General features: G+C 41.3%; 2 protein-coding genes across 8 annotated transcripts in view; one reads left to right on the top strand and one right to left on the bottom strand.

Annotated features, from left to right (window-relative positions):
- The window catches only part of OSBPL9 (oxysterol binding protein like 9), a 58,719-nt gene extending 51,691 nt beyond the window's left edge, over positions 1 to 7,028 (bottom strand). For all 5 annotated transcript variants that reach the window (XR_001523059.3, XM_015635907.2, XM_015635908.2 and 2 more), the window contains exon 1: positions 6,898 to 7,028. Coding sequence is in view for 4 of the 5 variants with exons in the window: in XM_015635907.2 (XP_015491393.1) it covers positions 6,898 to 7,008 (111 nt within the window). In the remaining variant the exon portion in view is untranslated. The remainder of the gene's footprint in view (positions 1 to 6,897) is intronic.
- The window catches only part of EPS15 (epidermal growth factor receptor pathway substrate 15), a 65,829-nt gene continuing 60,720 nt past the window's right edge, over positions 6,939 to 12,047 (top strand). The window contains exons 1-3 of one of the 3 annotated variants that reach the window (XM_015635903.2): positions 6,939 to 7,049; positions 10,386 to 10,457; positions 10,546 to 10,665. In XM_015635903.2, the coding sequence (XP_015491389.1) occupies positions 10,585 to 10,665 (81 nt within the window). In that variant the 5' untranslated portion in view covers positions 6,939 to 7,049; positions 10,386 to 10,457; positions 10,546 to 10,584. Of the gene's footprint in view, positions 7,050 to 10,329; positions 10,458 to 10,545; positions 10,666 to 12,047 lie in introns of all 3 variants that reach the window. The other 2 variants (XM_033516262.1, XM_033516261.1) reach the window with 2 other exon arrangements.

Below are 12,047 nucleotides of genomic sequence, written 5' to 3'. Positions count from 1 at the left end.
CATGCAGAGAATTTGAGGCCTCGTCCCAGTGCAATGGAGAGCAGAATCCCAACAAGCCCCATTTCCACTGATCATCAAGTCAGATGCAAAAGATACAGTAAAAGCCTCCCTTTTTCTTGTTCATTTTAATGGAATGGAAATTTAGTTTAAACATTATAATGCTCTTAGTCTGCAAAAAGAATCACAAGATAAATAACAGGTCAGAGTGGCCCTGTATACCTACAATTTCACCATCTTCTCACAGAGCTTCACTTGGCTAATACCAATTATAAGAAAGCACAAAATTGAATTCATCCTACCTAAGTGCAATAAAGCACCCATCATTCCAGTATCTGAATTCCCTGACCTCCAGAGCAGGCAGCTGTCATCACACACAGAGCTGGATGCTCTCACTGCCAACAGCAAACCTTCCTCTGCTGCTGCAGGACAGTACTTTAAAACAATTCAGATGACATTTTAAATTTTTCCCCCTCCCCAACTAAGATTTTATAAAAATACAATTCAAATACTTCCAACTTCCCCTTATTATTCTTTGGTTGAGATTAGGTTATCCAATATATTCTATTAAAAACAAAGCCATCCCATAACTATTTTGAGGAATAGTTCCATTGCGCTGAAAAAAAACTCATACAGCAGAAAGATGTCTCTAAATGGCTAATTAAAAAAGCCACATTTTACTTTCCTTTTATACTTAAAAGTTTAATATACAGCTATCTTTTTCAGTGCTCAGTTTTATAACCAGACAAAATTACCTTTTCCATAAGCTTTCAATACACACTGTACTGATTGTGATAATAAAGGACTTGAACAGATTTTAACCAGACAGCGGTATGAGATAAATTTCAGCTGAAACTCAAATAAAAATCTGTAAAAATGAATCAGGCTATAGAGTATAACTGTAGGGGGAATTTAGGTATCTCCCAAAAAGATGTGACCTTTATTGGTTTCTCTTTTACATCCACACAGTGAGGTTGATCACATGCAGAACTGGTCTAACACAAGGCATTTCAGGTAACCTATAACTTCTTAAGAGAAATGAAAATAAAGATTGGGCCTATTTAAAGAAAACAAAACAAAATTAGAATCCTTAACCCCAGCCCCAAAGACCCCCAGACCTCCTTGATCTTCAGTACTATTATTTCATTTGAGTTTTACATGCTGTGTGCAAAGTTTAAGGTTTCAAATAAAACCCAGCTGCTCTTTGCCTCCAAAAGTTCTCAGGCACGAGTTCTGCTTGTGCAAAAGGGCACAGAACTTGAAGAGGTGCATTTTCTGACTCAGTGCTGTCATGGAAATCCCTAACTTAAGTACACAGATGAGCAAAACCACTTAGGACATTTATTTCCTGTTAGGGATGAACAAGCTGTATCTGTAAACAGTAATCTTTGCAATTTATTTACATCTAGAAGAGAAGCTTAAATTTGGATTACTTTCCATAATGGTCATTTTTCTCATCAAATCCTAAGGCAATGCTCATTTTTTTAAGCAGGGAGAGACCTCAACAATTTAAAGACTTTACAGGCTGTTCCCAGCCCACCATTTCTCCAGCTCCCTCGCAAGGCACACACAAGTCTCAGAGGAGAAATTCCCTGAGCTCAGGGACAGCATCACACAGCCCTGTTGTTTGTGCAGCTAAACCTGGGACTTTTGTGGGTGCAGTCATAAAACAGGAGATAAAACACTGCAGCAAGATCTGAGCTGCTACTGAGGCTCATCTAACCCCAGCAGATACCAGGATTATATGAAATAGGTAAGGCAACATTTTATAGGTCCTGCCACAGATAAGCATTACACTTCTTTAGAGAATCCTGTGAGAAATTAATACACGTGAGGCCTTAACTGGATCAAGGTGTAAAAGGTACAGCACAGTCCTGGAACCCTCCATTGAGCCTTTTCCCCAAAAATGCACAGCTACAGACCACACTGCCTGTAGCTGCAACCTAACTACTAAAGAGGAATTAACTACTTAAATTATAATCCTTTAACAGTTTATTCAGTGCATCACAACCTGGGATGCAAAGTTTAAACTATGTACAAAATTCAATTTAGTACTGTATAATAACCAACAATAGTTTTTATCCCGTGACCATAAATTCAGAATTATTTTTATTATTACAAGTTCACTTACAGTTTTGTCTGTTTTTCATAGTCAACTCACTGAGTTGTTTTCAGGACATGTGACAGACCAAGTTATTATAAGAAAAAAGTGTCATTTCATCTGAGAATGGAAAACAGAGACCTCAGAGGGAACATTTGTGCAAAAGCAGATGTGTTTTTTTCCTGTTTTCTTGGGATTTTTTCATGCAGCTGCTGACTGAGAAACTGTATTTGAAAGAAGTATTCAACTGAAAGTCTCTACCTTGGGGCCACTGAGCCATGACTGCAGCTTTGGAGTCATCGTTTGAAATCAAGTCAACAATGTTTGCTTTCAGTCCACCACCCAAGATTCATAAAACTGCTCCAAAATTTGAATCCCCCTCTCCTCATTATCTGGGTTGTACAACCCACAAGCAGTCCTTCAATAAAACCAGTATTAAAATTACTAACTAGTTGTAGTCTTGAAAAACACAAGGGGAAGGATACTGTTATACTGCCACAATTACTTTTCCTAACAACTGATTTCACACAGCTCTTCCTCCTGAAAGCAGTCGACCAGTAAATGTTTTAAAAGTAGTTTGATGGAATGATGAACAAAAGAATAGCACTTAAATCCATTTTTTAGGCATTCACTGGCACAAAAACCATTAAGATGACGGGAGGCTCCCCAGTTTGGTTTCAGGAGCACACAATACAGAGCTGTCATACATAATTTTTATTTTTTTTTGGCAGCCTTTATTCACTGTGCAAGGCAGTTATTTAAGCCTGCAACATTTTGAATAGATCTCCTTTCAATATCACCAAATGTCAAATATCCATGAAGTTTTAAAATACTTTAAGGAACTGACCTTCCCCTAGTGCTGTTTTTAGCACTGTTTGCACAGCTATGCCTGTTCTCCTTTCAATTTATTATACAATTTAAATATTTATTTAAAGAGTAAACTTAAAGCTAGAATTTAAATCAGATTTTCAAACTTGAGTGGTTCACTGGATTATTTCTACAGGATTCCCAAGGGTTATCAAAGCTATAGCTGATGTGTATTTAAGACAGCACTTCTGCCAGAAAACACAAACAAAAAGCAAATTGCATTCAACTTCCCTTTCCTCCTTGACCATTTCTTTGTCTTCATGTTCTCTTCCCAGTATAATGTCAACACACATTTCTACACTGACATGCACAAAACAAGCAACAGAACAAATACAGCTGAAAAAATAAACCAGCACAAAGGTATTTTTCATCTGGAATCCAGCCCATGGAACAACTTTACAGCTCCTGCATCAGCAGAAGGCAGGAATGAGCCACTTCAAGACTTGTCTGCTAAATATTTCAGTGAAGCCAACAACACACTGAAAACCCACAATGCTTCAGTAACTTATATATGTAAGTTATTCCTTTAAGAGAAAACACTGAAATATGGGTAGAGTCACAAATCCAAAATACTGAGAGGAAAAAAAGAAATAATTTGTCAAGCCGTTGGTCAAACTGATCCAAAATGGCATAAATGGCACACTGTCATTTAATTCATATTTTGCTTAAAAAAAAAAAAAAGAGGAAAAAAAGTGGCCATTTACTGATATCAGACAATCATTTGTTTAAGCAAAACCATGTGAAATGAATATTTGGATGACAAGTCCAGATCATATTCTCTAAATTACATAATTCATAAGTAACTTCACACAAAGGTAATTGTAATTCAATTTGAAGATGAGTATTTAAATTCTGAACAAGGGAAAAAACTCCTGGACTACAGAAGTGGGGGGAAAAAGCCAACAATTTGGCAAATTGGGTTAAAGGTCTTTGTAAAACACCTTGTATATGCATGTGAGAAGATTCACATTCACATATGCAAGTAGTACTACTATTGTTCATTGCAACACAAGTACAGAGGATGAAACACACAAATGAAAACAGAAATAAATGTGACCATTACATTTTTTCTTTTTTTCCTGACTCTGAGTTGATATAAAATCTTTTGACTTGATCCTTTAAAGTTCTAATCATTCCAGAAATGGAATTTCATTGAATTAATTTGCTTCTGATGTATGTACCCAAAACATACTTAGGATAACAGCTATTCATTCCACCAAAAGACAAAGCATAACCTTTTTTTTCTCCCCAGAGTGCAATGCTATTGCACACTAATTCTGTTTGAATGTTTATTTCACATTAAGGGTGTTTTTCTGCAGTCTATTTTAAGTAAGTACCAAGGAGGGCTAAGTACAAGGGAACAAGGACACACCCATGAAGAAACAAGTTTGTGGCTCAGGCTCTAATGGAAAGTTCAGCTGCATCAGGAGTTATTTGCCTGCAGTTTTCCACAGCTCTCCAGCCAAAGGTTAACAGGCTGTGGGATCTCCTGGAGAATGTGTCTCCTGTCTGCAGAACTTATTGGATTGCAATGGGCTGAGGAGCCTAGTGAGACACTGAGCAGGTACCGGCTGATCAGGTACCCGTAATCCCTCGTATCAACAAAACTGCTTCCAGACCGTGTCCAGCCAGCCAGGCTGAAACCACCCCAGCCATGCATTACACTCCTGGGAGGGGCCAGATTCAGGCTCAAACACCAACCCAGTCACACACCCAGGCAGAGTGAGACAACTCCAGTGCTTCAGAATGAAACTGGTTCAGAGGGAGCACGGCACACAGCTCTGTGTACCTGATCACACAGCTCCTTCCAAACTGTGTCTGTGCAGAGCACAACAGGCCACTGTCCCATATAAATAAAACCCCCAAACCTGCCAATATTTCAAATTAACGCTGTTTATGAGCCTCATAAATTACCAGTCAGGAGTTACTACTCTAAAGCTGAAGCAAACAGCATCCTACCACCTTCTCACTGGTAGGATTGGTTCTTGAGAAGAGTGTGATCAGCTGGAATAGATCAGAGTTATCCTTCAAGCGCTGCTCCTGCTGACCCTGCCACCCTGAGAGAACCATGCCAGCACACATGGAGAGGAGGGTGTGCCAGAGGAGCAGATCTTTTCAGCATGACACAGCCTTAGGTAAGAGAATGAATTCAGATGGCTGGAGAATGGCCTAGCGGGCACTTCAGAGACGTATGTGGAGAAACACAGCTCATGGCTGGCAAAGCATTCTGAAGGAAATGTTAACTGCAGCCACTTCTTAGTGGTAAAGGTACATAAAGAAGAGAACGTGATTTTATTCCTTGAATCTAACTTGAGCTTTTTAGGATAGGTAGTTAATTAAAGGGTTTTTAAATTTTCGAACTAAAAGTTGTTATACTAACAGAGAACGCTAACCCAATAAATACCTACTTTATTCTTAATTCTGTCTAGACTCTGTCCTAGGTCAGCCTTCTCAAGGCATCACATAATAAATAATACAAAATAAAAGTGTAATGTATGACTAGAGGTACCCTGTAATAGGAAATAATTAAATAATATAAGTAGACAGCTGAAGACCATAGGATGAAAGTCAGTGCAATAGCCAGAATTATAATTATACACACTAGTCATCAGTAAATGTTTCTATTTCTGTAGCTGAGCATTAAATGACTTTGCACCTTGGATGGCTACTTAGACCACACTGACTAATTCATCTCTGTCAAGCAGCTGACATTCGAAGAGCCATTAAATAGCAACTATAAAAGCACTTCCATTTCTCCATCTATATCCAAGGTGTGATGTGAATCCCAGAGTGATTTTGAACCCACATGAACAAAACTGAGAGCTTGTGACAGTTCTGTGGCAAGAGCTTTATGTCCTGCATCTGGGGAGAGAAGCTCTCTCCCAGTATGGTGGAAATCCAGATTTAGGGAAAAAAGTTTTATATACAATGCTTCTGTATGAACAAGGCTTCATAGACAATGTGATATGTTAAATTATTTGCTGTAAATCTACTACAACTTACTACAGGTTTAATTTATTTGTTTTATTCAGCCTGATACACTAACTTCTCCACGAGAAGAAAACTTGGTGCACAGATGCATTTACCCAGTGAGCCTCCAGATTTCAGGGTGCACCCTTTAAAAAAATTAATTCGTACCATTAAAATACTTGTAAGTTATGTAAAAATATGAATAAGGAAAGTGAACAAGCCAGCAAGGCAGGATATGCTAGGGAGCATAAAAAAAAAAAAAAAAAAAAAAAAAAAAAAAAAAAAAAAAGTTAAGGGAAACATCGCTGTTTCTTAACACATCGCAGTTAAAAAGTTCGTGCTGGGAAGAGGGAAGTCCTGAACGGAAACGGGAAAGTCGATCTGGCTCTGGGAAGCACCTGCCGGGCGGCAGCGAGCCCGCCAAGCGCGGCGGGAACGCACCCCGAGCCGCGGGAACGAAGCGCCGGGCGCGGCTGGGCGCACACGGACCCGGGAAAGCGGCACCGCCCCGGGCCCGCCGGCCGGGCTGAGCCCCCAGATTGTGGCCAGAGGGAGTTCCCGCTGGACAGGGCGGGGAGCGCCGGGGCAGCGGGACCCGGCAGCGCGCGGCCAGTACCGAGCAAGGCTCCGGGGCAGGGGGGTCGCGGCCCGCCCGGGAGGGTGCGCGGCCCCGGAGCTGCCGGGAGAGCCCGGGCGGGTCCCGCGGCCGCTCCCGCCGGCGGCGCCGCCCGCCGCCAACAACAACAGCGCCGCTCGCCCCCGCCGCTCGATCTCCCCGCAGCGCCGCCCCATTGGCTGCTCCCACCGCCTCCTCCTCCCCCATTGGCCGCTCCCGCCGCCTCCTCCTTCCCCATTGGCCGCCCGGGTGTCCGCACGCCCCGAGTCCCCTCCCCGCCCCCACCCTGCGCTTCAGCCGGTCCCCGGCGCCTCCTCGCCAGCCCGGCCCGCCCGCCGCCCCTCACCGTGTAGTAGGAGAGCAGCCCGGCGTTGTAGTCCAGCACGAACCAGCGGTACTGCCAGCCCTTCATCACATTGGTCCATTTGCTCAGCGGGCCCTCCATGATAGACGCCATCTTAGCACCGGACCGGCTCCGCCGCGCACGCCGCGCGCTCGGTGAGGGGAGCGGGGGAGAGACTCGGCGGCAGCCGGGCGGGGAGGGGCGGGGCACGCAGCGAGGGGGCGGGGCCACAGGGCTACTCTGCCCCGGGGGCGGTGTTTGCGCGCGCAGCGGGGAGGGGCCGTGAGGCGCGCGGGAGTGTGAGGGGTGCGGAGCCCGGCGGGGGCGGCCCCGGTGTCCGGAGAGATGGAGTTTGGGATACGGAGATTAAGGGCCTGAGGAATTCCATCCTCGCGGCTTCTCCTCACGGCCCCGGGGAAGGCAGCGGGCGAGGCGTGAGGGAAGGCTGTGAGGCAGTGTGGTGAGGGCGTCATCCTGTCCCCTAAAGCACTTTGGAACCTTTTAGTTCCTTTCTAAAATACTTGACACCACTTGGAAGCTTTGAGCATCTCTCGCTGTTGTACTTGTCCCTTTGCCCCTCAGCTTTTTGCATGTCCAAAGAGCTTTAAGTGCTAAACCAAAGTGGGCTTAACAATGGAGTCCGAGGGGGCTTCCCTTCAAAGTGCTCCACGTCCACAATGTCTAAAGCCCATTCACGACTCAAGGTGACCTTTAAAAGTTAAGGCTTCAATGTGACACAGCTTTCCTGTGGACTGATCCAACAATGTGGAATGAATTCCCCAGGAGCTACGGACAATGGCAAATCTGTTGTTCAGCACAAGGCATGGTTTTGGCGCTGATCTCCTCTGACATAAGTACAGAATTTGAACTATGCTTTAACATTAAATCTTCAAAGGACCCACAGGGATACTCATGTTCCTAGGGATCAACAATAAAGCAGCAGAAGTAGTGCTTTTACCATGAGGTTAGTGTTTATCATGCAGTCTTTAGTGTATTCATTAGTAACTTTTTTTCTTTTCGCCCTTATAGCCCTTTTTTTTCTTTTACTATTTAAATGCTTTTATAGTCGGGCTGAAGTAGGTTTAGTGTGTCACCACACTGCAAATTTATACTAAGTTAAACAAAATATAATAGAAAATCACCCCTTTAGTGAAAAAGAATCACTCAAAGGCAGTGTGTTTGGTTTTAGGAAATAATAAATATTCCAGATTTCTAATTATCTCCCCATTTCACATTTATACTAGTTTGTCACCAATGGGAATGCTCCAAATTCTCCTTGGAGTCACTTGGTGGTGTATTTATGCATGGAGTTACCAGTTTAAGGTACCTAATGCACAATCTGGTTTTGAAATTCAGTTTGTTAATTTCGATAACATTCTTTTTAAAGCTGCATATGACCTTAGTAGTCTGTTTTTGTTCTTTAGTTTCACTGACTAAACAAAGCAGGGCTGCCTAGAGATTATACCCAAGCAAGCAAAACAAAAAACATCAGATGGTGCCAGAACATTACTAGTGCTGCCAGTTAAAGCTGTAGCTGGACTGGAGCTTTATTATCTCAGATCACTCCTTTGGCTCTTTTACGCCACAGAAGTCGAAACAATGCAAAGAACTCATGGAAAAAAAGCCCTCTTGGCTTAACCCTGAAAAACCTGTGTGTAGGCAGAGCATTCACAACGGGAAATTCTCCACAGAAGAGCTTTTTATTTATCTTGGTTTGCCAGAGGCTGAATTTCCTGAACTTCGGTTTACGCCGAATATCTTAGTAGTTCTTTGTTCGACTCTTTTTTTGGGGGGAAATGTGACAAAGACTTGTATCCACCAGAAAAAGCATGTATTTTAGATATCTCATTTTAGCTAAAAGTTTAGAGTAGGAAAAATTGTGTTAACAGGTATAAAAGGGGGAATTCAGCTCAAGGTTTCTTTTAGAAAAGTAGTGTGGATAGTCTCTTGAAGTGATTTGACAGAGATCAGAGAATCATTGTTTTTCAGAAAGCCCCACAAAAATTGAAATAAGTCCATTTGAAATTACAACCTTTGAGCATCCAGGGTGTATCATACAGGTTTATGCACTTTCATGCCAGGATGCTCTGTCTTCTGTGTCAGATAACTCCCTTATATTGAACATGGATCCTGAGGGCACTACTGAAGGATGTAGGATGAACTACTTAGATGCTTCTGGTAAAGATTCTTGGGGCTTATTCAAATTCTTTTGAAAGATCAATGCAAACATTTTAGTTCATTTAAACAAATCAATAGACTGAAATCAGCCACAAGTGGGCCATAATATCTTTTTATATCCTTTGTATTTTAAATCATTAGTTTCAACGATTTTGAATTAAAAATGGCTTAAAATAGAAGTTAGTGAGTAATTTCTTAATGGAAGAATTTAGTTTGCTTTAACATGTTCTGTCTGAGTTCCATCTGGATCAGTTACAAAAGTTGTTATTTTCTGTAATTCTAGACTGTTTTATTGTGATGTTCTCCATATTTTACACAACTTAACTCAGACTGGAGTGTCACCCTCTGTAACATTTAGTACTTACTGTCATCTGAGAGAATAATGTACTACAGAGATAACAGAACTGGACTGAAGGCAGCAGCTGTTACCTTGTGCTGCTTTTGTTTCATACACTGTTCCATCAGCTGAAAATCTTGTCCAGCACCATTCTCTTGCCTCACAGAGATCTTAGTTCTATTATCCTGACAGTGTCCCAGCCACACATTTCTTGACATGAAGTGGCCTTCCAGAGTACTCAGACTGTCCCAGCAGGAATGTAGTGGGAAACCTCATATATGTCCAGTCCTTTCTGTGTTTTCCAGGACATCCCAATTTGTACCCTACTTTTAAAAATTTCTTCTATGTTATTTTTCTTTCTCCAAGCTTGTCCAGTAAATTACATTTTTTCCCATTACAGTTTAAATCTGCATGGTTTCTAGCCAAAAGGAAGACAACTGCTGATCAGAGTAAATACCAGTGAAGGGTCAGGATAGACAATGGAAGCAAGAGAACACCGGAAGTCTGATTATTTAAGAGGAAAATGCTTTTCTGCTGTAAATTTTGCTGAAGTTATGGCTGAACTCAGAAGAACCTCAGTGATGAAGTTGTGGCTTGTGGGTTTCCTTCAGGGTGTCTGGGAGTGTGACTGGCAGCAGTGAAAGTGGCTTTTGGTTCTCCCAACAGCTGCAATTGCTTGGGGTTCTGAGGAACATAAGGAAGGCATTTGAGAAGAGAACAAATAACATTTTGTTTCAGTTTCTTTTCCAGCTTTAGAAATGTGCTGGTAGTTTAATTTTGTATTGTTTGTCCTGTAAGTTCAGTGTGTCAACTATTGATAACATAATCATCGTAATTAAAAATTTATGTTTTAGCCTGATAGTGCATGATTTTTTTTTCTCTTGTTGGTAGCAATTAATGTCTTTTATTTGTACCTTCAGGGAAACATAAAGGTAAAAATAAAACTCCGTTTTATTTTTATGGGTAACAAATGCAGTAATAAACTACAATCAAGTAGAAGATGGAGCATTCTGTGTCATCCTCAGTCTCCAGCTGCTGTCCTTTACAGGTATTTTCTAGACCCTCTATGCATATCCCAACTACACTAAGAACACGAGCACTCTCCGAGCCTAAACATTTTTATTTTATTCCCTCAGAATTATGTTTGGTTTAGGGGATTACAGAGAGGAAGATAGATGGGAGAGAATCACCTTCACCCTACAAGCAGTCATTCTTCAAAGAGGATAATTAAATCAAGTATGACAGTAAGTGCCATTGTAAGTAGATTTTCTGAATAGATTTATTATACTGTCACTTGTTTTAATACAAATGTTTACAAAAAAAGTCAACAAGACAGTGGGAGGAGGACAGTAGCTGGTTTATGAGGCAAACAAATAATTTTCTTGGGCTTTTCTTGGGCTTTTCTTGCCAATTCCTTTATGATTCTATTAAATAAAAGCCATTAGCAAGACATTTTCCCCAATCCTGTCCATTTCAATCTGGTTTTTCTCTGATTTTAATGAATTGTCATTAATTCCTCTATGTCAGGGATAAAGAACCTCGTTGAAGGCTAAGCAGACCTTTCTGAGTCTTCTAAATTACTCCATATTAGCATATTCTGGAAAAAAATCAAATTACAACAGGTTCTATGGGAATCAAGTCATTGAGTCTCGGAATCCCTGTTTCTTCAGAAACAGAATTCTTCTGTTTATTGCTCATGACTGTTTGGTGTAAGTTCACAAGAGAAGGGGCTTTTCTTTTTGAACACATTCTATCTGCCTTCCTACAGCTCCTCATCATTCCATGGTGTGTTTGGAGCTGCACTGGAGAGCACTGGAATATTGGAGCCAGCTCCCCAAAACCCATGGAATACGTTCAGCCAAACTGTGATACCGTTTAAGACAGGGCTGAAAACTGTGTCTTGCATTTAAGACAGAGATGATGCTGAAACTCAGATTTATTCAGTGTGTAGTTATTTAATCCTCTGGTAGCGCTGTCTGTCAGAGCGATGATGCAGCAAAGACGCAGCTGACTCACCTCGCTGGCACCGACGCTCGGCAGGACTGGGAGGAGTTTGTCAGATGTTGTTGCAGTGTGTTAAAAGCAGGGCGTGGAGGTGCTCAGTTAAGCAGCTCTAGTGACTCACCTAATGGCCAAATCCTGTTACAATGTCAACAGAGAAACACATTTTAAGGACATTATAAATTGGGGCAGCTTTGAAACATTAACAAAAATTTAAATTTTTGTGTGGTCTTCTAAGGGTAAATTCAGGTTTTGCGGGACAGTTTGACATAACGTTATCTGTGAGTCACAGGGGTGTAGACTGACACTTTAGGACTCAACATCTCTTCAAGAAGTACATTTCTGAGTTTGGCTAGTTAAGAAATTATTATCTTCTGTGCTCACTTTACTCAGAGGACAAATAATTCCTTCCACATATCCCAATTGCACTTGAGATCTTGAGAGTTCTGAGAGGAAGCTGTTAATAGCAGTATCAAATTAATGGGGAAAGCACCTTCTAACAAATTCTATAACTTAAACATAGTATAAATCTGATGCAAAATAGTTTTTAAAATTACCTAGCCTTTATAGCGAAGAAATAGTTATTTTTAACTATAAGTAACAATAAGTAAAAATAAGTTATTTTTACTGTAAGTAA

Source organism: Parus major, chromosome 8 (genome assembly GCF_001522545.3).
Source record: "Parus major isolate Abel chromosome 8, Parus_major1.1, whole genome shotgun sequence".
In the NCBI taxonomy this organism is placed as follows: Eukaryota; Metazoa; Chordata; class Aves; order Passeriformes; family Paridae; genus Parus; species Parus major.
This window is presented reverse-complemented; position numbering and strand designations above follow the sequence as displayed.